Raw genomic sequence first — 27,147 nt, forward strand, 5'->3', positions numbered from 1 at the left:
CATCAGATGTAATCTGGGCTTACAGTTCCGCAGTTATTTGCTTTTCCATTTGGGCGAGGAAAATAGGCGAGGATTACCTGGAATTATGAGGATGTTTTAAAGCCTGAAATGTGGAAAAGGTGGAAAAGTTCCAGCGGGCTAAATACTTTTGCAAGGTACTGTATATACTGTGCAGCGTAGATGAATAAAGAGAAAAGCAGTCATCTCCCAAATTCTAAGAGTAGAAATGCAGGCTTGAAATGCTATAGATAGAAAAATCTTTTTTTTACCTTTGAATCTTTTTATGATGTTTGTCGCTGGCAGAGCAGCCATAGTGCTCAGAAATAAAGACTAAAAAGCTTTAGCTGACAGTGATCTATTTCTCTTAAGGGATGAGGATGCATCTAGAGCATCTAGAGTTAGATGCTGGAACGTCATTCATCTACCAACATCTGCTCATCATGCAGGCGTCTCTGCTCATCTGATTTACAGGACAACTCGGCGTACACTCAGTGACACCGCCATGCCTGCACACAGAGAACACGAGATGAAGGAAAAAAATGTCTGACTGGCATGTTATTTGTTTCGTTACTTTTGTTTTTCTGCAGTTTAAAGTTTAAAGCTAACTAGTCTGCAGTTTATCGGAAACACGCTGAGCAGCTTCTCCCTCCTTGAAAGCTGGAAGAAAACTGATCCACACCTGCTCCCGATTAGCTAATCAGCTAATCGGGAGCAGGTGTGGATGGAAGAGACTAGAAGGGAGCTAGAGGAAAGGAGGCAGGCACAAGGGGGCGACAGAGAGGAACTTAAGACTGGCTTAAATATAAAATATAAATATATGAAACAGAATTACTGAAGCTCAAAGTCCCAAAAGGAGAGAACCTTGACAGTTAGTAGTTCCTGGGTGGAACAAAACAACATGCTACGGTTGCTGTGGTTACGCATCATAACAAATGTCCAAAAAAGGATCAGAAACTAAAAAGAACACCAGAATCAAGCTAGCAGAGCTAAGGCTGAGCTATTCTCTGGTACATCCAGGAATGTCAGGATGAAAAACACTAATAAATACGGATTTCCTCTCTTACCCATGAAAACAAACTATAGACAAAGACTTTCGTTTTATTAGTTTAATCACAAAAAGCTGGCCAATGTTAGAAACACTGAAAGTATGCATTTACGGTTTTAGCTGCCTTGAAGATCTGAAAATATACCAACAAATAAAATAAGCACAGAAAACACAGAAAGGTTTTCAAAACAAAAGTTCGGCTCTAAATATGTTTAAAAAAAATAAATGAAATATACAAAGAACAAAACCAAGCAAAGAGGCTCGACGTTGATAAAACCTCATTTCCATTGGAGAGTTTAAACATTTGATCTACCGGTTGCTGATCTGGATCGAGTTTGAACAGAGGATCTAAATAATGTCACCAAACGACGTTAAGCGTCTGAACCTGTTCACCAACGTGCTCCTTTTGGCCCGACAATAAAAACAAGCAGAAATTACCAGTTTATTTCTGCAGACTGAGGAAAAATGACCTACAGACCAAAAGCAACATTTAAGGATCTGTTTGTGTTCTAATAATGTCCAAGGAGTGAGATAAAAAAAAGGTTGACGGTTCTAAACCCTGCGTTACGGTCTAAGGCAGGCGTCGGCAACCAAACTGCCCAAAGATCAATATTAAATCAAGACAAGAAGAAAACCAATCAGTGGGGAGCCATAAAAATGTAGAAATCCTCTATCAGCCTCTGATGGGCTCTGAGTGAATCATCTCACTATAGAAAAGGACTAAATGTGCTTAAATATATAATAAACATTAATGATTAAATGTTTATCCAGGAGGAAACGTCTCATCATGTGACTCTGCTGTTCCATATCTGGTGCTTTAGGTTTAAACTCCAGCAGGAGATGAAGGAGGAACATGAACGAAAGTAGAAAGTTCCCATCCCTGCATCAGAGTTCTACCTGTTGGATCTATGAATGGTTTTCTATGCTTCAACCAAACCAGCAGCAGTAGTGGAGTTTGGAGATGCAATCTACTTCTTAAATCTATCTTTGCTCTCCTCTAATTTTCTAATTTTTCTGTCCCTCCCAGCTTGATGATCGGCTGCAGATTTAACCTTCCCTGGAAATGTTTTTCCTAATGAATATTTTTATTATCTGATAAACTCTCATTGCAAAGCAAACATGCAGCAATCCTTCCTGATTGGTGATGAAAGCAAACGATTCTTCTTTGAATCCTCATCAAATTCCCTTTTTTTCCCTTTGGGATCGATGGCCTGAGACAAACCCACCGCTTTGTTTACCTCAGCCACCTGCCTGCCTGCCTGCCTGGCGCCGTGCCACGCCGCGCCACGCCGCGCCGTGCCACGCCACGCCACGCCGTGCCACGCCACGCCACGCCGAATCCTGCTGCAGGCTATGACCACTGATCAACTGGCTATGACCCAAATTTGAAGTTGGCTAAAGAGCCGCAGGTTGCCGACCCCTGGTCTATAAACCAAAGTAGGATTTCAGGAAGAAAATCTAGAAGCTTCGTTTGTCAAAAAAACAAAAAAACAGGAAAATGTTTGTTCTTCTACACTTGATCAGAAATATTAAAGTTTCTCATTTTAATTTCTATTTGCTCTCAAATGTTTCTGTTATTATTCACTGGAAAAAGAAGGTTAGACATGATCTAGATCTAGATGTTTCAGGCACATTAAGTTTTTCTGAACTGATTATTCATGCTGTGATGATTTCAGACTGATTTTAAAGATATTTCTCTGATTTCAAAGATATTTCTCTGATTTCTCAGAGATTTCTCTGATTTCTCAGAGGTTTCTCTGATTTCTCAGAGATTTCTCTGATTTCTCAGAGGTTTCTCTGATTTCTCAGAGATTTCTCTGATTCCACAGAGATTATTCTGATTTCAAATAGATTTCTCTGATTTTTCTGAGATTTCTCTGATTTCACAGAGATTTCTCTGATTTCAAAGAGATTTCTCTTATTTCAAAGAGATTTCTCTGATTTTTCTGAGATTTCTCTGATTTCACAGAGATTTCTCTGATTTCAAAGAGATTTCTCTGATTTTGAAGAGATTTCTCTGATTTTTCTGAGATTTCTCTGATTTCAAAGGGATTTCTCTGATTTTAAAGATTTCTCTGATTTCAAAGAGATTTCTCTGATTTCAAAGAGACACAACAATTTATTACAGCTGGTTGAAATCTTTTATGAAAGGAGAATAAATCAAGAGAAAAAAACGCAGACGCAGGAGAAATGAACCTTTGTCTGGTTTTGGTGTCATGGTTGCCTAGGAGACCTCATTTTAGACTTTCCTCTGGGAAAACTTTCAATCCACAAAGGAAGAATATGGAGAAATGTGCTTTCAAAGGATTCATTCAATGATGGAACAATCCTGAAATCATTCATCTAATGTTTTCATCGTCTCAGTGCGGATGGAGAAGAAATGTCCTGGATCCTCTCAGTAACTCTGGAGTTTACAAATGAAAAAAGAAAGCAAAGGTTTCTCTGGTTTCTCATTGGTGTGAAGCGTTTTACGTCTAAAGCTGTGAGGGAACATCTGGACAGAGGTTGTGTTTGCAGGCAGACAATTAGAGACAAAGACGGAAACAGCAGATCGGATCATTGGTTCCAGAGACGTGACAGCAGCTAAAGGATCAGACGTCTGATTGAAGCAGATCTATTTCCCTGCGGGTGTAACTGCTCATCCAGGTGCTGCCAAAACGTGTTCTGATAACCCGACATACAGCGAGAAGCAGAGAGCAGGCGGCGCGTCGATGCTCAGGGCGGATCTAGGAACTCCTGATCATCCCGGCTTCCTGTCCACATAGTCATCAATGATCCTGGCAGCTGAACAAACGCCGCTCAGCTCGCCGTTAGCTCCGGCTCTGATGGCGGCTCCAGGTCCTCGCCTGCTACGCCCAGCTGGTCCAGTATCTCTGTGAACGCCGGGCGCCGGAAGGACTCCACCTGGGAGCAGGAGACAGACCAGCTGCATCAACATGATCTTCTGCTGGGAAACTAACATCTCCACCAGAACCATAACAAAATAATACGTTTATAAAAATGTATGAAAATAAAATATGCTGTTTTAATAAGGTGAACGCACCTTTACCTTTTCTAACATAGAAGTTTTTCTATAAATCATAGATGTTATGTTCTTTTCTATGTCTGCTTCTGTCTCCTTGAACCCCAGTGGGCCTCAGCAGATGGCCGCTCACACTGAGCCTGGTTCTGCTGGAGGTTTCTTCCTGTTCAAAGGGAGTTTTTCCTCTCCACTGTCGCTACAAGCATGCTTAGTGTGAGGGATTGCTGAAGAGTCAATGAGTCGATGCAATCAGCTGGTTTTCCTTAGATAGAAAACTTTAGAAACCCCTTTAACCTTGGTGATCTGGTTGATCTGGATCTATAAGCTAATCTGAGATGACATGGTAGGACTGTAGAAATAAGATCAGTCATTGTAGGTCTGATCTGAGCTCGGTGCTTTTCAGGGAGTCATCCAGGTTCAGGTCAGATCTTTAGTTGGTGGCAGATCAGCTGAACAGGTGACCTCAAAGTAGAAATACATTTCTAGATTCAATCCCTCACAGGAGGAACCCAGCGGTCCAATAGCAACACTACGTACCATGCAGCAGCTGGCTGCCACCTGCAGGAGGCGCTGAGGGCAGTCAGGAACCATCCTGCTGAAGGCCTCCACATCCAGCCCGTAGTCCTGAAACACACCATCATCAGCACTGAGCTGTACCTCTGCTTCATTGTTTACACCCTGAATGCTGTTAGCTAGCATGGTGGGTCCTGTTCCTGATCTCTACCTGGGTTCTGGGGAGGACCTCTGGGTCTGCTGGGATCCTGGCAAAGATTTCACAGAGAAGAATCCCGAAGGAGAAAACGTCCACCTGAAACAAGTCAGAGAATCACGTCTAACAAACAAACAGCTAATGATGGTTTCTGGCCAGCGACCGAAGCCCAGCCTGGACTCGCCTTGCGGTCGTAGGGCTCTCCTCTGAGCATCTCAGGAGCCATCCAGAAGGCTGAGCCCACCAACGACAGCTTCCTGCCAGGGTCCTTCACAGGCGGCTCCACCACCTCCCTCGCCAGCCCAAAATCCGTCACCAGAGCTTCCCGACCGCGAGGCGTCACCCGGATCAGACAGTTCTGGAGGGACACACAGGACATGGACTGACAGGGGGAGGGTCTGTAGTTTAGAGAGGCGGGGCCCTTATGGCGGGGAAAATGTGTCTGATTGGAGCTTCCTGTGTGGACTGACGGCTGACTGTGACTCCAAAGAGAAGCACTCATCCTGATGCTGCCTTTGCACTGATCTGTGCTGGAAGTCTCACTCATCTCTCTTAAGGTATAAGTTCATTTCTGATTGATTCCTTTATTTTATGGCGTGGTGCTCAGCGTTGTCTGGTTACCTGGTCTGGTTATGTAAGCAGAGAAGATGCTTAAGTTTATCCACAAGTGGAGCAACAACAAATTATAACAGAAATAAGATTCATAGATACAGCAGGGCCCCATCGTTTAATCTGAAAACCTTCATCCATCCATTTTCTTACACACTTAATCCCAAGTGGAGTGGCGAGGGGAGCTAGTGTCTATCTCCAGCTGTTTACGGGCGAGAGGCGGGGTCCACCCTGGACAGAGAGGCGGGGTCCACCCTGGACAGAGGGGCGGGGTCCACCCTGGACAGAGAGGCGGGGTCCACCCTGGACAGAGGGGCGGGGTCCACCCTGGACAGAGAGGCGGGGTCCACCCTGGACAGAGAGGCGGGGTCCACCCTGGACAGAGGGGCGGGGTCCACCCTGGACAGAGAGGCGGGGTCCACCCTGGACAGAGGGGGCGGGGTCCACCCTGGACAGAGGGGCGGGGTCCACCCTGGACAGAGAGGCGGGGTCCACCCTGGACAGAGGGGCGGGGTCCACCCTGGACAGAGAGGCGGGGTCCACCCTGGACAGAGGGGCGGGGTCCACCCTGGACAGAGAGGCGGGGTCCACCCTGGACAGAGGGGCGGGGTCCACCCTGGACAGAGAGGCGGGGTCCACCCTGGACAGAGGGGGCGGGGTCCACCCTGGACAGAGGGGGCGGGGTCCACCCTGGACAGAGAGGCGGGGTCCACCCTGGACAGAGGGGGCGGGGTCCACCCTGGACAGAGGGGGCGGGGTCCAGGGCAACACAGAGACAAACAGGACAACCAACCATTCACACCTAAGGAGGATTTAGAGAAGCCAATTACCCTGACAGTCATGTTTTTGGACTGTGGGAGGACTGGACTGGAGTACCCAGAGAGAACCCATGCATGCTCAGGGAGAACATGCAAACTCCATGCAGAAAGAGCCTGGAATGGAACCCAGAACCTTCTTGCTGCAAGGCAGCAGTGCTACCCACTGTGCCAATGAGCAGTGCCTCAAAGCCTTCATATTAAACCATACTGAGCTTCTGACTCCGCCCCTTTAATTAATGAGGTCAGCTTGTTTCTGGTTTACCAGGTTCAGTATGTGTCATAAACCAAGAACCTTCAACCGAGAGAGGAGCTGCTGTTTGATGTGCAGCTGGCAGCTAACAGCCTGAGTGCAGAACAACAGCCTTTAGTTAGAAACATTCATTAACATATCAATATAGACCGTCATGATGTTGCTTTGCATTGCTGGCAGCTTCTTCTGGGATGCCTGGCAACCAGAGAACAGGCAGCACCTCCACTCCAGCACACCCACACAGCCCTTTATGGAGGATCTTTAAGGCCTCCTCGTGCATCAGTCCCTGAGAGTAAATATATAAATGTACATCTAGAGTTAGAAGTCAGTGATAGAGCTACTTCAGCTAAATAAGAAATGGCGGTTAGATGGAGACCGCTGATCCACAGCAGCCAAAGGGAGGGAAAGCTGCAGGTACGGAGCCAGGGAACCGGCACCTCTACAGACGCCACACAGGAGGAGCAAAAAAGGAGTAAAAACTGAGGCAGCTTTTAAAGATGAAAGGAGGAGAAACAACCAGAACCTCTCGCTGAGACCTCAGTTCTCCTTCAAAGCTCCCTGATTCCTTCCTCTCTTTCCCAATTTTAATTAGAAAATAAAAGCCTCCAGTGGATGTCTGGGGGACAGTGATTGGCCTCCATGTTCTGAATGCTGGCGTACCATAAAGAATAAATGATGAACAGTTTAGTTTGTGCCTTCAAGTTGTTGCCCATAGGAAGACGTTCCTGGATATAACCTAACGGAATATCTTCAGAACGGCTCCAAATGACACTAAACTCATCTGGGAGAGTAGAACATGATGGAATAACGGAAAATCAAGGGACCAATGAAAAAAAAAACGCGTTCCCCTTTAAGGAGATAACATGTTCTTCATGTTCAGTGTTGGTTTAGCCTTAGGACCTCCACAGAGGGAAGATAACAGACAGGAACCAGTCACACCTGGACCAATCTATTGTCACTGGAACATAAAACAGACTGGATTAGCAGGTATGACCCTGAACAGGCGTCACACCCTCAACAATATTTGAATCTGCGTCTCTGATAGAATGAAAAACCTTCATCTTCCAGGTCCTTTAAAATGTTCTTTTTGGAGACCCTCAGTTTGGACAACAAGAGAAGCTAAATGAAAGCTTCATGCCTAAAAATCTCACCTTGGAGTTCAGATCTCTGTGGTAAATGTTCTTGTAGTGTAGGTAGATCATTCCTCTGCTTATATCACAAGCCAGGTCCACCTTATCTCTCCAGCTGAGCAGAAGGTCTTTCCTGGCCAGTAGCTCCTCCAAACAGCCACCGCTGACGTACTGCAAACAGGCAGCCAGTGTTCAGGTGAAGGACTGGAACAGGTTGGAAGTGTCAGACAGTAACCATGGAAAGGTGTTAGATGGTAACCATGGAAAGGTGTTAGACAGTAACCATGGAAAGGTGTTAAAGAGTAACCATGGAAAGGTGTTAAAGAGTAACCATGGGAAGGTGTTAAAGAGTAACCATGGGAAGGTGTTAGACAGTAACAATGGAAAGGTGTTACACGGTTAACATGGAAAGGTGTTAGGTGATAACCAGGGAAAGGTGTTAGACGGTAACAATGGAAAGGTGTCAAACAGTAACCATGGAAAGGTGTCAAACGGTAACCATGGAAAGGTGTTAGACAGTAACCATGGAAAGGTGTTAGACGGTAACCATGGAAAGGTGTTAGACAGTAACCATGGACAGATGTCAGACAGTAACCATGGAAAGGTGTTAGACGGTAACCATGGAAAGGTGTTAGACAGTAACCATGGAAAGGTGTTAGACAGTAACCATGGAAAGGTGTTAGACAGTAACCATGGAAAGGTGTTAGACAGTAACCATGGAAAGGTGTCAGATGGTAACCATGGAAAGGTGTTAGACAGTAACCATGGAAAGGTGTTAGACGGTAACAATGGAAAGGTGTTAGATGATAACCATGGAAAGGTGTCAAACAGTAACCATGGAAAGGTGTTAGACAGTAACCATGGAAAGGTGTCAAACAGTAACCATGGAAATGTGTTAGACAGTAACCATGGAAAGGTGTCAGACGGTAACCATGGAAAGGTGTCAAACAGTAACCATGGAAAGGTGTTAGACAGTAACCATGGAAAGGTGTTAGACAGTAACCATGGAAAGGTGTCAGACGGTAACCATGGAAAGGTGTTAGACAGTAACCATGGAAAGATGTTAAACAGTAACCATGGAAAAGTGTCAGATGGTAACCATGGAAAGGTGTTAGATGATAACCATGGAAAGGTGTCAAACAGTAACCATGGAAAGGTGTCAGACGGTAACCATGGAAAGGTGTTAGACAGTAACCATGGAAAGGTGTCAGACAGTAACCATGGAAAGGTGTTAGACGGTAACCATTGCAGAGGTGTTAGACAGTAACCAGGGAAAGGTGTCAAACAGTAACCATGGAAAGGTGTTAGACAGTAACAATGGAAAGGTGTTAGACAGTAACCATGGAAAGGTGTTAGACAGTAACCATGGAAAGGTGTCAAACAGTAACCATGGAAAGGTGTTAGACAGTAACAATGGAAAGGTGTTAGACGGTAACCATTGCAGAGGTGTTAGACAGTAACCAGGGAAAGGTGTCAAACAGTAACCATGGACAGGTGTCAAACAGTAACCATGGAAAGGTGTCAAACAGTAACCATGGAAAGGTGTTAGACAGTAACCATGGAAAGGTGTCAGTGAGTAACCATGGAAAGGTGTTAGACTGTAACCAGGGAAAGGTGTCAGACGGTAACCATGGAAAGGTCTCAGACAGTAACCAGGGAAAGGTGTCAGACGGTAACCATGGAAAGGTTTCAGACGGTAAGCATGGAAAGGTGTTAGACAGTAAGCATGGAAAGGTGTTAGACAGTAACCATGGAAAGGTGTCAGACAGTAACCATGGAAAGGTGTCAGACAGTAACCATGGAAAGGTCTCAGACAGTAACCAGGGAAAGGTGTCAGACGGTAACCAGGGAAAGGTGTCAGACGGTAACCATGGAAAGGTCTCAGACAGTAACCATGGAAAGGTCTCAGACAGTAACCAGGGAAAGGTGTCAGACGGTAACCAGGGAAAGGTGTCAGACGGTAACCAGGGAAAGGTGTCAGACGGTAACCAGGGAAAGGTGTCAGACGGTAACCATGGAAAGGTGTCAGACGGTAACCAGGGAAAGGTGTCAGACGGTAACCAGGGAAAGGTGTCAGACGGTAACCATGGAAAGGTCTCAGACAGTAACCATGGAAAGGTCTCAGACAGTAACCAGGGAAAGGTGTCAGACGGTAACCAGGGAAAGGTGTCAGACGGTAACCATGGAAAGGTCTCAGACAGTAACCAGGGAAAGGTGTCAGACGGTAACCAGGGAAAGGTGTCAGACGGTAACCATGGAAAGGTCTCAGACAGTAACCATGGAAAGGTCTCAGACAGTAACCAGGGAAAGGTGTCAGACGGTAACCAGGGAAAGGTGTCAGACGGTAACCATGGAAAGGTCTCAGACAGTAACCATGGAAAGGTCTCAGACAGTAACCAGGGAAAGGTGTCAGACGGTAACCAGGGAAAGGTGTCAGACGGTAACCAGGGAAAGGTGTCAGACGGTAACCAGGGAAAGGTGTCAGACGGTAACCATGGAAAGGTGTCAGACGGTAACCAGGGAAAGGTGTCAGACGGTAACCAGGGAAAGGTGTCAGACGGTAACCATGGAAAGGTCTCAGACAGTAACCATGGAAAGGTCTCAGACAGTAACCAGGGAAAGGTGTCAGACGGTAACCAGGGAAAGGTGTCAGACGGTAACCAGGGAAAGGTGTCAGACGGTAACCAGGGAAAGGTGTCAGACGGTAACCAGGGAAAGGTGTCAGACGGTAACCATGGAAAGGTCTCAGACAGTAACCATGGAAAGGTCTCAGACAGTAACCAGGGAAAGGTGTCAGACGGTAACCAGGGAAAGGTGTCAGACGGTAACCAGGGAAAGGTGTCAGACGGTAACCATGGAAAGGTCTCAGACAGTAACCATGGAAAGGTCTCAGACAGTAACCAGGGAAAGGTGTCAGACGGTAAGCATGGAAAGGTGTTAGACAGTAAGCATGGAAAGGTGTTAGACAGTAACCATGGAAAGGTGTCAGACAGTAACCATGGAAAGGTGTTAGACTGTAACCATGGAAAGGTGTCAGACGGTAACCATAGAGGCATGAATCATGGATTGAACCAAACCACGGACTGAGCCTTTCAGCTTCGGTGACTTTTATGACTGATCTTAAATCTTTAACATCCAAATGTTAGGAATCCAGTTTGTTGGTCTGTTTGTGTGTTTCCTTTTCTCCACCACCAGGTGGTGCCCTGTCTTCATTGGGCCTCCCTGCACACCTGCGGCTCATTGGACCATTATCTGGAGGAGTATTTGAGCAGTGGGCTGTCACTACCTCGACGCCAGAGTGTTTGCCAGTTTTGGGTCCTCTAGCCAAGCTGAGACTAGCTGAGTCTAACCCAAGCGTTGTTTCTCTGAGACTCATGTACTTTTGTTTTTGTTTCTTCCACAGTAAGACTTCCGGTCTAACTGGATACCTGGACCTTCTCCCCCTAGAAGGAAAGCAGAGTTCATGCTGAGCAGGGGAAAACCTCCACATGATCTGTTCAAGTTCCCATCGGAAATCCGAGTGACAGTCTGCTCCATTACTTCTCCGGGTCCAACGTTTGTGTACCTGTCCGCCCTCCAACGTGTTCAGTATTCTCTGGATTATCCCATACAGATTGCATTCAAGGACTGACAAGGCCCCCCTCAAACGTTAGTCCCTCACCAGCATTACCTAACAACATCCAAGATTCCCATGGTACCTGAACTGACCTGCACTTCCCTTCTCACTTCCAGTTCCGGTTCACCATCTCACTGAGTTCCAGTTCCAGCCCCTGTACTCTTACCTCAATAAACCAGTTAAACTTATCTCGCGTTCTCTGAGTGCTTCTCTCATGTGGGTCAGATTCGTAAAACCGATCATGACACCAAATTCTGCTATTTTTACCTTTAAGTTTTTTTGTTTTGTTTTTTGTGGCACTGTAAGCTACTTATAAAGTGCTGTATAAATATTATTAGTCAATAATATCATTTTTAAGAAAGTGCCCTTACTATCTCACATTCACACATTTTATCCGAGTAGCAGGAATCTTTATAGATCAACCCCAAATTATTAAACTTATTTCTATCTTTTTTTTCTGAGATCCTTGCAGATCCCAGCCTCCGTGTCTTCATGGTAACGATCAGCCGTTTGTTGGTCCCTCCCTCCATCTTCTCCTTCGTTCAAAATGCATCTTTGGATGTGAGGGGAACGTTGTTCCATCAGCTGTCAGACGCAGGGAGGAGATATCAGGCCTCCCTCTGAGGTCTGCTAACGTTTCCATTCTGACATCAAATGATTAAAGCCTGACTTCTGATGGAAAACCATTATGATGTCTGGAAACAGACGAACCAAATAAAGTCAGACGATGACGGAGGAGAGCGACGGACCTCTAAGATCGGGTACAGCTTGTCTTCTTTCACACAGATGCCCAGATATCTGGAACGAAGAGCAAAGGTGGTAAAAACCAACTTACAGTTTCAGGTCTTTCACTAAGTGTGAAAATGAAATCATTGCTCACTATTTATTCACATTTAGCGGGTTAGTCTTTATTTAAGGAGGTTTTATCAGGATTAAAGTGTGAAAGCTCAAGATCGGACTCTGTGGACAGGAAGAAGTTTCTAGAATTCAGCCTGAGGTTCAGCTCTAGAGTAGCTCGGCGTTTTCACCTGACAACATTTGGGTGTGAGAGCTTCTGCAGGAGGCTGATCTCTCTCACGATGCTGTCTTGGTCTACATCGTTTTTGTAGATCTTCACCACCATCACCTTCCTCGTCCCGCTGTGGGTCACCTGAAAAGCAGGAGCTGCTTTAGACAAGGCTGCTGGATTTCTGAAGGCTGCAAAGCTCAGAAGTCAGGCCTGGAAAAAACTGTCCATCTGTCCACCTATCCATCCCCCTGTCCATCCCCCTGTCTGTCCACCTATTCCTCCCCCTGTCCATCCCCCCGTCTGTTTACCTGTCTGTTTACCTATCCATCCCCCTGTCCATCCTGCTGTCTATTCACCTGTCCATCCCCCTGTCTGTCCCCCTGTTTGTCCACCTGTCCATCCCCCCGTCTGTTCACCTGTCCTTCAATCAGTCCCAGCAGCCGCTCCTCCAGTCAGCCAGTGGTCTGCTATCTGGTGTCCTTCTAGTTGGACATCCCCTTCTAGTGGAGCAGTGTCTCCACTCAGCTGGACCTATCAGCCCATCACTAAAGGTGTGTTTCAGCTACGGCTTCCTGAGTTTCTTTCTTTACCAAACCTTATTTTATGGCACAATTCTGTCTTCTTGGAGTGTTTTCACTGAGGAGGAGGCTGTAGCGAGATGATATGCTAGTTGTGCTAATGTGAAAACAGATATCACCACAGCTAGACAGACAGCTGGATCTGTAGATCCAGATGCTGGCCTGAGAAGAGGAACCTTTTTGGGACACTCAGATAACTATGCAGCCATTGGGTACAAGCTGAGCCCATTGATATGTTAAGGAGAGAAACAGGACTACACACTGGAAAACAGGCCAAGCTCCAACATCTAGAAACAAAGGTGTTGATGGCAGCAGCACAGCTGATATTTCTCTCCAGGATGGAGTCACAGCCAAACAGGAACAGACCAGATGAAGCTACTATGAGAAAAAGCAGAGAGAGCAGAACGTTAGAGATTGAACTAACAGATTCTGCAGAGTGGGAGAATAGAGATAGAATGAAGCAGAATGATGAAAAAGGGGTCCCTATGTCCTCCAGCAGTCTAAGCCTATAGCAGCAGAACTATAGAGATAGATCAGGATAACCTGAACTCTAAGCGTGGAGCTTGGCCACATTTCCCCTTCGTTATCATCTGTTAACATGGCTTCAGTATTGTTGTTATTAAGGGAGTCATTTCATCTGTTGGTCAGAAAAATTAGCATTAAGAAGCTAACTGAAGTCAGGGGATTTTGAATTCTTCTCTAACCACAATCTGCACATGGGGGAATATTTCCAGCACATCTGCTTGAAGGCTGCATGATACGCCTTCACATTGTGACTCGCCTTCCTCTCTGTAGGATAAACTGCAAATTACAGAGAAATGTAACCGTCTAAGAAAGCTGAGTGCTACCAGTAGCTTCTCACTGCTAATGTCTCCCCGTCGGGCAATGAATTCATTTCCATTAGATCCCTGCAGCCGAGGTCACAGACGTCTGAATCTAGCCACCATATATCTGCTCTGGTCTCCTGTGCGTTAACAATGGGATACAGCCTCTGGCAGGGATAACTACTCTGGGACGCACCGTCCGTATGTTGTGCTGAAATATCTCTATTTACCGCTTACTAGAAGAGCATCATCATCATCATCTTCATCAGAGGCTGCTAGCAGCGATCTGAAGGACTAACGGGACGCGGAGGCAGCAGGCGTCTCTGCATGTCTATCAGGTTATCAGGTTCAAAGGACGTCAGGAGAGCTAGCTTAGGCTGCCAACTTCCTCTAAAGTCTTCTTATTTTCCCAGATAATAGTGATTAGATTACACTGTTTGGAAACCTTGTGAAAGAAGTGCTTTTGATTCAATTCAATTCAATTCAGTTTATTTATATAGCGCCAAATTCACAACACATGTCATCTCAAGGCACTTTACAGTTCAACCAGATCATACAGTCAAATTGATACAAAGTTTTCTATCTAAGGAAAACCAGTTGATTGCATTGACTCATTGACTCAAATACAATCCCCCACACTAAGCATGCTTGTAGCGACAGTGGAGAGGAAAAACGAAAGTTACGACTGTAACTACGGTTCTATGAATCCCGGATGACCGCCAGAGGCGGTGCTTAAAGCACGAATGATCACTCTTGCGCATGCACAGGTCGAGAATCTTATACCAACATAGTCACGTGTGACCCCCGGTGACACCGGTGTGCCTATATAGTCACGTGACAGCAACAGCTCAGTCCCTTAATCTTCTCGCGAACACACAATGATTCCGAGGGACCGAGCGCTCTGGCGGTCATCCGGGATTCATAGAACCGTAGTTACAGTCGTAACTTTCGTTCTATTTCATCCCTACTGACCGCCAGAGGCGGTGCTTAAAGCACGGATGACGATTACCAACAGAGTCCTGAGGAATCACACACAGAAACAACAACCCAAACATGCCCACCTCACTGGGAAGATGGCGTGCGCTGGGACAGGATCCCCTGCATTGGGTGAGGGGTGGCCAAGTTGACCCTGTAAAACCTAGCAAAGGTATTTGGGGATGACCAAGAGGCTGCTGAGCAAATAGCCTCCAGAGTGAGACCAGTCATAGCGGCCCATGACACACTGACACCCCTGGTGGAATGGCACCGTACACCAGCGGGGGGTTGGAGGCCCCGCTGAATGTACGCCTGTTCCACTACATCCACAATCCAACGCGCAAGGCGCTGTTTAGAAAGGGCCTGCCCCTTGCGGGGCCCCGCGTAGCAGACAAACAGATTATCTGCCTGACGGAGAGAAGCTGTGAGACTGACATATGTCCTCAGTGCCCGAACAGGGCAGAGAAGCTCATCAGGCCCATCTGTATCAAGGCGAGCAAGCTGGAGGGGCACAGTGTGGCTCGCGGGTGAAGCCACTTTAGGAAGAAACGCCGCATTAGGCCAAAGAGTAACACCCGAACCAGCCGGGTTCCAACGGCAGCAGGACTCGTGAACAGACAGTGCATGTAGTTCACTCACCCGTTTCGCCGAGGCCATGGCGAGGAGAAAAGCTGTCTTCTTCGACACACACTCAAGGCTTGCCCCCGCCAACGGTTCATAGGGAGGAGAGCGCAGGGCAGCGAGGACAATAGAAAGGTCCCACACCGGCACAACAGGGCGTGTGGGAGGGTGCAAACGCCGGGCACCCCTCAAAAACAAGGAAACGTCCTTGTTACGACCCACCGTCTCCCCACTCACCACCGAATGCCAGCAAGAGATGGCAGCCACATAGACTTTTAGAGTGGATGGAGAGCGACCTTGAGAAAGCAGTGCTTGAAGGAAGGTTAAAATAACAGAAACAGGACAGTGTACAGGGTCCTCACTTCTTTCCTGACACCAGCGGCTAAAAGCCTTCCACTTATGGGCGTACACCAGACGCGTGGAAGGGGCCCTGTTATTAGTCATCGTGTGTCCGATGTCCCCGCCATACTCCGAGAAGGAAACGCCGGGCCCTGTAGTGGCCTGACCCAGAGTCGGAGGCGACTGGGATTGGGATGCAGGATCCGACCGTCCAGCTGTGACAGCAGGTCCTTCCTGCAGGGAAGAGGCATCGGAGAGCTGCAACAGAGCCTGTGCAGCATCGGAAACCAAGTCCTCCCTGGCCACCGGGGGGCCACCAGAAGGAGCTGATGTCCCTCCTAAAGGACCCTCAGGAGTGTTGGGCCTATCAGGGGAAGTGGCGGGAAGGCGTAGAGGAGTGCCCTCGGCCAGTCGTGCGACAGCGCGTCCTGACCTAGGGGACTGGCACTGTCCGACAGGGAGAACCACAGCGGGCAATGTGTCGTCTCTCGGGAAGCGAACAAATCTACGGCTGCTCTCCCGAACCTCTCCCAAATAGTTTCCACTACATCCGGGTGGAGCCTCCACTCCCCCGGTGGTGGACGCCCCCGGGATAGGATGTCGGCAGGAACATTCTGCACCCCCGGGATGTGGGTCGCCCTCAGGCTGGCAAAAAGAGGGGCCGCCCAGGTCAGAAGCTCCCGGGTCAGCCTCAGTAGCATCAAAGACCGTGTTCCCCCTTGATGGTTGATGTGAAAAACAACCGACGTGTTGTCCGACCGCACCAGGACATGCCTTCCCCGCAGGACCGGGAGGAAGTGCCGCAGCGCGCGGTGCACAGCCTCCAACTCCAGAGCGTTGATGTGGTGCCACCTCTCTCGTGGAGACCATGTCCCCCGAGCGATCTGTCGCTGCCACAAGGCCCCCCATCCTGTGGTGGACGCGTCGGTAGAGACAACTTCCCAACGGGATGGCAGCAAACCCAGCGGAACTCCCCTTATCATGAATCCTGCCTCTCGCCACTGAGCCAGCGATACGAGGCATTGAGGGGACACCTGCAATTTCCTGTGACGGTGTGACGCACGAGAAGGATCCAGCCTCAGGCTGTTGAGCCACATCTGCAGTGGTCGCAGAGACAGCAGCCCTAGGGGCACTACAGTAGCGGCAGCTGTCAGCTTCCCCAGCAGACGGAGATAGAGAACAAAGGGGGCCGCCCGACCGGGAAGAAAGGCAGGCAGCATCTGCAGAATGCTCTCGACACGCTGAGGCGATGGGCGAGCAGTCATGGAGAGAGAGTCCATCGTGATACCGAGAAACGTTACCTGCTGACACGGAATCAGGTTGCTCTTCTGCCAGTTCACACAAAGACCCAATAGGTCCATGTGATCGAGCAAGGTGCGCGTGTCTGCAGCAGCTTGAGCTTCTGTGGCCGCACAGACGAGCCAGTCGTCCAAATAAGGCAGGATCTTCAACCCTCTGGCCTGCAGAGGACACAAGGCCGCGGCCATGCACCGAGTGAACACACGCGGGGACAGAGAGAGGCCGAACGGGAGAACCCTGAACTGAAAATGCCTGCCCTGAAATGCAAAGCGGAGAAAACGCCAATGCTGTGGCGCAATCGGGACATGAAAATATGCGTCCTTCAAATCGACCAAGGTGAACCAGTCGCCTGGGGAAATTGCCTGAAGCACGTCCCTGATGCTCAACATGTGGAAGGGGATGGACTTCATGTAAAGATTCAAACCCCTCAGGTCCAAAATTGGGCGGAGTCCCCCAGTCTTTTTGGGAATTAAAAAATACTTCGAGTAAAAGCCCCCTGGGTCCCGCAGGGGGTTGACGGGCAAAATAGCACCCTTGGCCAGCAAGGTGTCTATTTCTTGGCTCAGAGCCTGAGCTTTTACCTGGTCGCGAATCACCATCATCCTGACTCGACTAGGGACAGGAGGGCGGCGGCGGAACTGTAGTGTGTAACCCCGGGTAAGTGTACACACCACCCATGGATCGGACACAAGAGCGGCCCAGCAACCGAGCTGCTCGGGGGTAAAGTGTCCCACCGCCGGTCCAGTGACGTCATCTCCGAGCCCCCCTGCCCTTCGGGGGGCGGGAGGGTTGCTGAGTTGCCCGCCCAGGTTGAGGAGCGACATTAGCTCGACCCCTCGGTGGATCGTAGTGGCCATGGGCAGGCCTGGCAGCAGGCCCTGCAGCAAACCGTGGCTGCCCCAAGCAAGGTGTAGTCCGAGCAGGACAAGTATATGACAGGGACACAGAGGCACTCCTAGTAGGACGCTGCGCTTGTCTGCGATGCAGACCGGCCAACTGTTGCCTGGTACGCGAGGCCTCGGCCGACCGTTCCAGGGCTGCAAGTGCAGCGGAGCCAAACAACTCCCCAGGAACAACTGGAAGGCCCATCAGGGTCCTTCTACATGCCTCCGTCAGAGGAGACTGAGCCAGCCAGACCTGGCGACGTGCCTGAACAAGGGTAGACAGGACACGTCCAACCTCCCTCGACAGAAGAGCAAATGCATGGAGGGATGCATCCATCAGTCCTTGGGTAGGTGCGTCGATCGCGACACCCTCCAAGGAAGCCGAGAGACCCAGTAATAAATGCGACAGGGAATTCCCAAGTCGCCCCAAACGAGCCCCAGAGTCATAGGCTCTACAGAGCAGATCGTCAGTGACACGGCACTGAGGACGAGGACACCTGGCATTGGCCCTCAAGGCCTCATCTGGTGCCACAATGAGGGAAGCTATGGCTGGCTCAACCGAAGGCATATGACCCAAGCCAAGACTGGGCGCACCATACATGGCCGCCAGTGCCCTGCCGTCAGAGGTCAGCCTCGAGAAAGCCTTAGTGTCTGTCCAACAGGCATGGAGCTCCTTCACATACTCTGCAGACGGGGGAACCATAAAGGACGCCCTAGCAGTAGGACGCCGAAAGAAAGCACTGGAAGCCGCAGGTTGGTCCTGTGGAGCATCCAGATGCAACCGGGCGAGGGCAGTTCCCAGAGCGCCCACTACAGAACCATCCTCCTCTGACTGAGAGCCAGAAGAGATATGTGAACCGGCTTCTGAGAGGAGTGAGCCGGAGTCAAATTGATCCCGAAAATCAGTGCCAGACGCTGCCAGGGAAATGGCATCATCTTCTAAAGCAGAGGCTCCCGAACCAACGCTGTGTCCTTGGTCAGGGTCTCCAGACATGTCAGCGCCACGCTCGCCCCTAAGGGACTCAAGCAACGCCTTCATCCCTTCTAGTTCAGAAGCGAGCTGGGCCACCTGCCCAGATATGCCCTCTGGAACCCTGGGGCTCCTCTTGCTCCTCTTCCGTGGAGGCCCCATAGCCTCAGAAGACACACGTTTCACAGGCCGGCTGGCGCTTTGAAGGCCAGCCAAACGAGCGTTACGTATGGACAAAGGCAGGACAGAACAATTAGGGCATGCCGCATCAGTCAAGGCCTCTTCCAAATGATCCAGGCCCAAACAAGAGGGACACAGATCATGCCCATCCTCCAGCTGGAGAGGGGCCAAACAAGCTCTACAGCACGGCGCGTCCAACATGTCACGCTCACAGGGCTAGGTCAGGTCGAGCCGAATTCGCCACTCTTGACACTCACCGAGCGGACAGATCGGGAGACCCGGTCGAGCAGAGAACGCCACCAGGGGTTCCCCAACAGCAAGGCCACAAGAGAACTAGCCAAGCACGTTAGCAAAGTAAAAAGCAAGCCCGAAAACGGCTGCTACGGTAACAAAAGCAAGCCCGAAAGCGGCTGCCACAGAAAACAGAAAAAGCAAGCCCGAAAGCGGTTGCTACAGTAAACAAAAAAGCAAGCCCGGAAACGGCTGCCACGGTAAACAAAAAGCAAGCCCGAAAACGGCTGCTACAGCAAACAAAAAAGCAAGCCCGGAAACGGCTGCAACAGTAAACAAAAAGGCAAGCCCGGAAACGGCTGCCACGGTAAACAAAAAGCAAGCCCGAAAGCGGCTGCTACAGCAAACAAAAAAGCAAGCCCGGAAACGGCTGCCACGGTAAACCAAAAGCAAGCCCGAAAACGGCTGCTACAGCAAACAACAAGCTGGTCGGAGTCGGCTAACGCCGAGGCACCAGCAACAGGGAGTCACGGTGAGAACGCGTCCCCGTTCGCCATCGATAAGAGAAAAAAACTTACCAGACGAAGAAACCAAGCTGTAAACAATGAAAAGCTTGCGCAGCCTCTGGAGGGCGAGATGAGCCTCGCAGCTCCGACCAAAGTCTCGAGGCTACCAGCGACAAGCAATCAGTGTCGTACCACCTGTTTCAACCTGCATGCGAGAAGATGAAAAGGGACTGAGCTGTCGCTGTCACGTGACTATATAGGCACACCGGTGTCACCGGGGGTCACACGTGACTATGTTGGTATAAGATTTTCGACCTGTGCATGCGCAAGAGTGATCATTCGTGCTTTAAGCACCGCCTCTGGCGGTCAGTAGGGATGAAATAGAACTCCCTTTTAACAGGAAGAAACCTCCAGCAGAACCAGGCTCAGTGTGAGCGGCCATCTGCTGAGGCCGACTGGGGTTCAAGGAGACAGAAGCAGAGATACAAAAAGCAGCTGTAAAAGGCGGCCCCGTCCAGGAAACACACAGCCAGGCAGACGAGCTCCAAGGCAGCTCCCATGCCAGAGGACGAAGAGAGCACATCCACTCAGTCACGGTCAGAGAAACAGGACCACACTGGAAAACAGGCCGATCTCCAACATCTAGAAACAAGGGTGTTGATAGAAGCAGCACAGCTGATGTTTCTTTCCAGGATGACGTCACAGCCAAACAGGAACAGACGAGGCAAAGCTACTCTGAGGAAAAGCAGAGAGAGCAGAAGGTTAGAGATTGAACTAACAGATTCTGCAGAATAGGAGAACAGAGAGAGAATGAAGCAGAATGATGAAATGGGGGTCCCTATGTCCTCCAAAAGTCTAAGCCTATAGCAGCACAACTATAGAGATAGATCAGGATAACCTGAGCCACTCTAACTATAAGCTTTATCAAAAAGGAAAGTTTTAAGCCTAGCCTTAAAGTAGACAGGGTGTCTGCCTCACGGACTAAAACTGGTAGTTGGTTCCACAGGAGAGGAGCCTGAGAACTAAAAGATCTGCCTCCCATTCTACTTTTAGAAATTCTAGGAACCACTAGTAAACCTGCAGATTGAGAGCGAAGTGCTCTGTTAGGAACATAAGGAACAATCAGATCTCTGATATCAGATGGAGCTTGGCCATTTAAGGCTTTATATGTGAGAAGGAGGATTTTAAATTCTATTCTGGATTTAACAGGAAGCCAATGAAGAGAAGCCAGGATAGGAGAGATATGATCTCTCTTTTTAATTTTCATTAGAACTCTGGCTGCAGCATTTTGGATCAGCTGAAGGCTTTTAACTACAGTTTGTGGACTTCCTGATAGTAAAGAATTACAATAGTCCAGCCTTGAAGTAACAAATGCATGGACTAGTTTCTCAGCATCACCCCTGGACAGGAGATTGCTCATTTTTACAATATTCCTCAGATGAAAGAAGGAAATTCTAGAAACCTCTTTGATATGGGATTTAAATGACAGGTCCTGATCAAAAACAACACCAAGATTTTTTACTTTATTATCTGAAATCAGTTTAATCCCATCCAAATGAAGTGACTGGCTAATCAGTTTCTTTTTCAGAGACTCTGGTCCAAAGACTATAACTTCTGTTTTGTCTGCATTCAGAAACAGAAATTGATTTGATATTAAAGGTATAATGGAGGATGTTTTATTTCCGGGTGGATCATCTAAATCAGTGGTCCTCCTAGCTGCCAGTCATTCTGGTGGTATGTTTATGTAAAGTCGTCCTTCGAGCTTGTCCCCATTTTCACCGACCGCTGGTGAGTCAGACATTGTGGGAAAAAGCTTTGGAAAGTTAGCTTGTATGAGTGGCGCAAACATTTACTTTTAAACAGATCGTGCAAAACGAGACATGGGCTCTCTGGAGCGGGCACAGGGTTGGGCATGTGCATTTTTTTAAAGTGGAGGGGGCGGGTCTTTTCAAAAAATCATGTAGATCCTCCACTATAGCTTTAAGATCTGAAGGTTCTGCTACAGAGCTTATAGATTGCTTAGCTGTTTAAATAGAGCTGACATAAAGATCAAGGAGAATAACCTTTACTCTATATAAAAATATCTTCTTATTCTTCACATGCCAGATTTTCAAGTCAATAACCCGACCAGCCAATCAGCATCTTTTAAAAGCTGTCAGACTTTCTCCAGTGTTTAAGGACGAATTGTTTATAAAACACATGTTTAAGTCATGAAAAGAAAAATCTGGAAACCAGTCAGTTGAAGACAGATGTAGAAAAAACAGTTTGGATCGATTTCAGAAACACAATTTTCTCTGTGAGCTGTTTGAGCTGACAGTGATTTAAAAGAGAACGTTCTGATCAGAGGGGAAACGAGCTAAGCTAAGTGCTTAGTAACCAACATGGCAGCCACCAGGTAGAATCGTCAACAAACAGTTAATGGCACATCTACATTACATGTCTGTTCCTGTTTGGCTGTGACTCCATCCTGGAGAGAAATATCAGCTGTGCTGCTGCCATCAACACCTTTGTTTCTAGATGTTGGAGATCGGCCTGTTTTCCAGTGTAGTCCTGTTTCTCTGACTGTGACTAACTGGATGTGCTCTCTTCATCCTCTGACATGGGAGCTGGCTCGGAGCTCGTCTGCCTGGCTGTGTGTTTCCTGGACGGGGCCGCCTGTGGAGCTGGTTGACAGTTGCCTTTTGTATCTATGCTTCTTTTTCTATGTCTGCTTCTGTCTCCTTGAACCCCAGTGGGCCTCAGCAGATGGCCGCTCACACTGAGCCTGCTTCTGCTGGAGGTTTCTTCCTGTTCAAAGGGAGTTTTTCCTCTCCACTGTCGCTACAAACATGCTTAGTGTGAGGGATTGCTGAAGAGTCAATGAGTCGATGCAATCAGCTGGTTTTCCTTAGATAGAAAACTTTGAATCAATCTGACTGGATGATCTGGTGAACTGGAAAGTGACCTGAGATGACATGATGTGAATGGGAGCTATAGAAATAGACTGAATAGAATTGGGGAGCTTTTATTATCAGAGGGTTACAAGAAAGTCAGGGTGGGTAAAACAGGAAGGAGGACCAGGGGAGACTGTAGGTTGGTGAGGCTGACTGATGTGAAGGAAAGTTGATGAATCAAAGGAGGAAGGAGCAGAATTGTTAGGATGGAAATGTCTGTAGAGAAATGAGGATTTAGGATAAAGACGTTCTCCCAGTCTGGACTAAGTGATGCTAACTCCTCATCCTCATTTCATCAGCATCAGTTCCCTCAGCTACTCTCCCTGTTGTTCTGCAGCTAAATTAGCTTCACAATCAGAATTATGTAAGGTGGGAAATGTTGAGCCCACACAGTTTCTACAGCTGGTGGGCCGAACAGAATGGCAGGAATCTCCTCGTTAGTCTCAGACAAAGCAGGCTTTGATGACGGCTCAGCGGCAGAGCAGAGGAGCTACCTTATAGACTCTGGAGAAGAATCCGCTCCCAATTGGTTCAGCACTGAAGTTTTCCCAGAACTCCAGTTTACGCACAGCTGTGCGGAGCTTCTGCCAGCGGTCCACATGGTAGCACTGGTCTGAGGACTCGGTGGACAGCGTGGGACTGGTGGGCTCTGAGGACGTGTCCACATCACACATCCTGGAGGGGTCTGCTGGGACAGACAGGCAGAGGAGGAGGGTTAGAGGTTCAAATGGCCCTCCCCAGTCAAACGCCAGCGAAATGGCAGCCCACTTCCCTGCAACTCCCAGAAGAACCCCCTCCAACTTCCAGCCACTGCAGTGACCCCCCCCCCCCCCCCCCCCTTGCATATTTTTTTACTCTCACTCCACCCTTATCTTAAAATATCTGCCGGTTTTATTTTTCTGGATTCAGTCTCTTACATGAATGAAAATTCCTCCTGCAATTAAACTTAAAGAAGCAGGACTTCAGAAAACAAAGACCAAATCCTGCATTTATCAGCATTAGAGCGGCCTGGATCAAAGAGAAGCTTTGGTTCTACCGTCCCACTCATGACGGCAGGCGGAGCGCGTCCCACTCCACAGGGAGAGACAAAGACGCTGCATAATGGGAGCCTCAGACAGCAACACACTAAGCAACTAGAAGAGGCTTTCCTCCAACAGCTCTTAGCTCACCGTCCTCATCTACTGACGGAGGTCAAACTTCATACTGTGAGCAAAGCTGATCTATTTGGGGGGTTTGGCCTAGTGGGCAGTGCATAGAGCTAGGAATCCAGAGGTTCTGAGCTACATATACAGGATCAATGCCTGGTTTGTAGCATTGCACGCAGCATATTTAGTTGAGTTGTTGCACGCTGCTGCCTTTAGGCGCCGCCATTTTGAAAGTCATAAGTCATACATTTTCAATAAAGGGTCAGTTGTTCCCAGGCTGATGTTCCCAGCCTCCATTATCAGCTGTTTCTATGCTGGATAGAAACCTTCACTAAATCCTGACCTTCTTTCAGCCACAGTGTGACAGCAGGGAAGGTCAGACTATTGTCTCCACGGTGGGAAGCACATGCTAACACGCTAACACCATCAACACCATCATGCTGCTTTTTATCATTTTCCTTCGGGTTAGCGTTAGGTAGGATTAATGTTAGGTAGGGTTAGCATTAGGAAGGGTTAGCGTTAGCTAGGGTTAGTGTTAGATAGGGTTAGCGTTAGGTAGGGTTAGCATTAGGTAGGGTTAGCGTTAGCTAGGGTTAGTGTTAGTTAGGGTTAGCGTTAGGTAGGGTTAGCATTAGGCAGGGTTAGCATTAGCTAGGGTTAGTGTTAGATAGGGTTAGCGTTAGGTAGGGTTAGCATTAGGTAGGGTTAGCGTTAGCTAGGGTTAGTGTTAGTTAGGGTTAGCGTTAGGTAGGGTTAGCATTAGGCAGGGTTAGCATTAGGGTTAGCGTTAGGTAGGGTTAGAGTTAGGTAGGGTTAGCGTTAGCTAGGGTTAGCATTAGGTAGGGTTAGCATTAGAAAGGGTTAGCGTTAGGTAGGGTTAGCATTAGGAAGGGTTAGCGTTAGGTAGGGTTAGCAATAGGAAGGGTTAGCGTTAGGTAGGGTTAGCATTAGGTAGGGTTAGCGTTAGGTAGAGTTAGCGTTAGGGTTAGCGTTAGGTAGAGTTAGCGTTAGGGTTAGCGTTAGGTAGAGTTAGCGTTAGGGTTAGCGTTAGGTAGGGTAAAGGGCTGGTTATCGTCCTGCAGCAGCGTGTCGCAGATATTTTTGATTTATGCCCTATATTGAAGCGTGTTCTGCGCTATGTTATTCAACGCCACAACGCCAGAGGGCCAATCAGGAACTAGCTGTGGGTCTAGATATGGCGGAGGCCCAGCGTTCTCGCGCACCTCGCTCTGCTAGCTGGTCTATCTTCACCAGTCGATTTCCACAATGGCGGTCAGACAAACAAAACAAGCCGTAAGGAAACAGGAAATCCACCAAAACAGTGGGGGAAAAAAAACAGTTTTTTAACTACATGTGAAAAAGCAAAGGTCAATGGAATCCATTTTAATTTATAGTCAAAAAGTCCAGATGAATTTAACTGCAGTGAATTCCATCAAAGTGGACGTTAGAATAAATTCAAAGCAGAGTCTAAGGAAATAAGTGAAATGAAATGAAGAAATCAAACATGTAAAGCAATGATTTTCCAAATGCATGTTATCCTCTGGGGAATTCATCCAGTCCGCCTCCACCTGCATCATCTCTGCAGGCACACAGCGGCTACACCAACGGGGCTTCATCACGCTGCAGTGAGGATGAAGAGACCGTTCCTCTGAGAACAACGGATGGTGGGATGGAAACCAGGTCAGAGGTCAGAGGTCAGAGGCCTCTCATCACTGAACCCAGAACAAGCAGGAGCTCTGAACATAGTGCAGAGTTCCTCACGTGGAACAAAGTACCAAACACTGACTGAATACTTTCCTCATTAGTGAGCCTTTCTATAAACCTCATGATGTGGAATAGTGCGACTAACGAGGCAGCTGCTGCACATGGAGCTTCTTCCTGAAGGGTAGAAATACTCTGAACCAGCCATGGAGGGATGAATGTGGTGCTGCTGACCACCTCTACAGCTGAGCTGTTGATGAGCAGTGGAGCGTGGTTAGGCCGCTTCTTCCTGAAGTCCACCATGATCTCCTTGGTCTTCTCCACCTTCAGGATCAGGCTGTTATCTCTGCTCCACCAGCTGCTCCACCTCCTCTCTGTAGTCCAGGTCCTTGTCGTCTCTGATGAGGCCCACCGCTGTGGCGTCGTCTGCAGACTTCCCCATGTGATCGGTGGTGAACCTGGAAGCTGTTTGACCACCTGTTAGAACCTGCTGCCTTTCTCCAAACTTTCCTTCAGGAAGTTTCTGTCGACCGAATCAAAATAAAGCTGAATGGTGACTCTGGGCACGAAACTTTCTAAACTTTTCTCTGTTTAACTGTAAACATCTGTTCTGTACTTTGACTAGGCCATTCTGTAGTGATCGTTTGTTCCTCCATGAAGGCTGGAAGCAGAGAACCTGAAGACGTCCATTTTGGTCGTCAGGACGACGGCTGCTTCTAACCACAGCTCTGCTGCTCATCATCTCTGCTCAGGCTCTTCATGCTGCTGCTTCTTCTCTAATCTTCTCAGACAAACCCTGGAGGCCTGACCAACCCTTCTGACTTCATCCTGAACAGTCCAGGGATTTCTGAAGGACAGCAGAGGTTTTAGATGTTCATCCTGTCAGAAACTATCATTAGTTCCTACCTGCCTCTTAGATTCAGTGAAGCTTCATTAAAACAAGAAAATTAGATTAGATTTTTGCTTTAGGATGAAATAGTTAAATATGAGGAAGGACAAAGCGGGTCTAAGCAGCTCAGAGTTTTGCTTTCTGCATCCTGTAGGTAGAAGATACTGAGAGGAAGCCACAAACATGCAACGACTAACCAGCAGGAACCGCAGACACCTGCAGGCTGAGCGCCTGGCAGACGTTAACATCATGTCAGCATGATGTGAGAGGAGATGCATGGTCTCTGCTCCACCTCTGCCCTGCTGGGTGGAGCAGAGCTCAGCCTGACCATGACACTCAATATAAAGTGAATCAACTTCCCAAAGTGAAGTTAAAGTTAGAGAAATCTGGCTGCAAACCAAGCTGTCTGGTTCTGATCCAGTTCTGATCCAGTTCTGATCCGGTTCTGATCCGGTTCCTGATCCGGTTCTGATCCACTACATGCTCTGAAGCTTCAGCTTCTCCCTGCCTGCAAAGCTCAGCAGAAAAGGTTCCTGTTCTCCTCCACATCCTGGAATTCTCTGGATCTTCCCAGGAAACATGATCCAGATGGAAAAGTTTTAGAAGAAGAAGAAGGAGCGAATATTTACCCAGAATCAGGAGCGAAGAAGAAGAGCAGCTGTTCAAAGAGCCGCTGAAGGCTCACGTCTATCAGGAAGCCTCTCAGCGCACAGCGCGGGGACGCGCGCCCTTTCCTGTGTGCGCGTGCCTGTGTGGTTGCCTAGGCAGCGGCAGCAATGAAACCGTCGGCGGATGAAGCTCCGCCCACAGGGAGAGACTGACTGATGGTCATTCCTTCAGCCGGTTAGTAAGATTATAAAGTTC

The 27,147-nt window shown here is 48.3% G+C and overlaps 1 protein-coding gene across 2 annotated transcripts; it reads right to left on the reverse strand.

Annotated features, from left to right (window-relative positions):
* Positions 1-3,106: 3,106 nt before the first annotated feature.
* On the reverse strand, positions 3,107-27,044 carry LOC119777289 (dual specificity testis-specific protein kinase 2-like). 2 transcript variants are annotated; one of them, XM_038276109.1, is made up of 9 exons: positions 26,913-27,044; positions 23,043-23,236; positions 12,228-12,349; positions 11,949-11,997; positions 7,605-7,754; positions 4,961-5,134; positions 4,792-4,875; positions 4,605-4,691; positions 3,107-3,949 (listed from the first exon to the last, which is right to left on the reverse strand). In XM_038276109.1, the coding sequence occupies exons 2-9, from the start codon at positions 23,220-23,222 to the stop codon at positions 3,845-3,847; spliced, it is 951 nt and encodes a 316-aa protein (XP_038132037.1). In that variant the 5' UTR covers positions 23,223-23,236; positions 26,913-27,044; the 3' UTR covers positions 3,107-3,844. The 2 variants fall into 2 exon arrangements, with proteins under 2 accessions (XP_038132037.1, XP_038132036.1); XM_038276108.1 differs by having other exon boundaries at positions 23,043-23,233; positions 26,913-27,040.
* Between the last annotated feature and the right edge of the window lie 103 nt (positions 27,045-27,147).

This window comes from Cyprinodon tularosa, unplaced genomic scaffold (assembly GCF_016077235.1).
Source record: "Cyprinodon tularosa strain WSP-4 unplaced genomic scaffold, ASM1607723v1 ctg997, whole genome shotgun sequence".
Lineage (NCBI taxonomy): Eukaryota > Metazoa > Chordata > Actinopteri > Cyprinodontiformes > Cyprinodontidae > Cyprinodon > Cyprinodon tularosa.

What these genes read in the sequence shown, in the direction of transcription:
- LOC119777289 (XM_038276109.1), bottom strand. Translation starts at nt 23,222, where the DNA reads ATGTGTGATGTGGACACGTCCTCAGAGCCCACCAGTCCCACGCTGTCC. An exon ending in TCACACCCAAATGTTGTCAG is followed by an intron (nt 11,998 to 12,227) that starts GTGAAAACGCCG and finishes TCTTCGTTCCAG; the next exon opens with ATATCTGGGCATCTGTGTGA. An exon ending in AGGTCCTCCCCAGAACCCAG is followed by an intron (nt 4,692 to 4,791) that starts GTAGAGATCAGG and finishes GGTGTGTTTCAG; the next exon opens with GACTACGGGCTGGATGTGGA.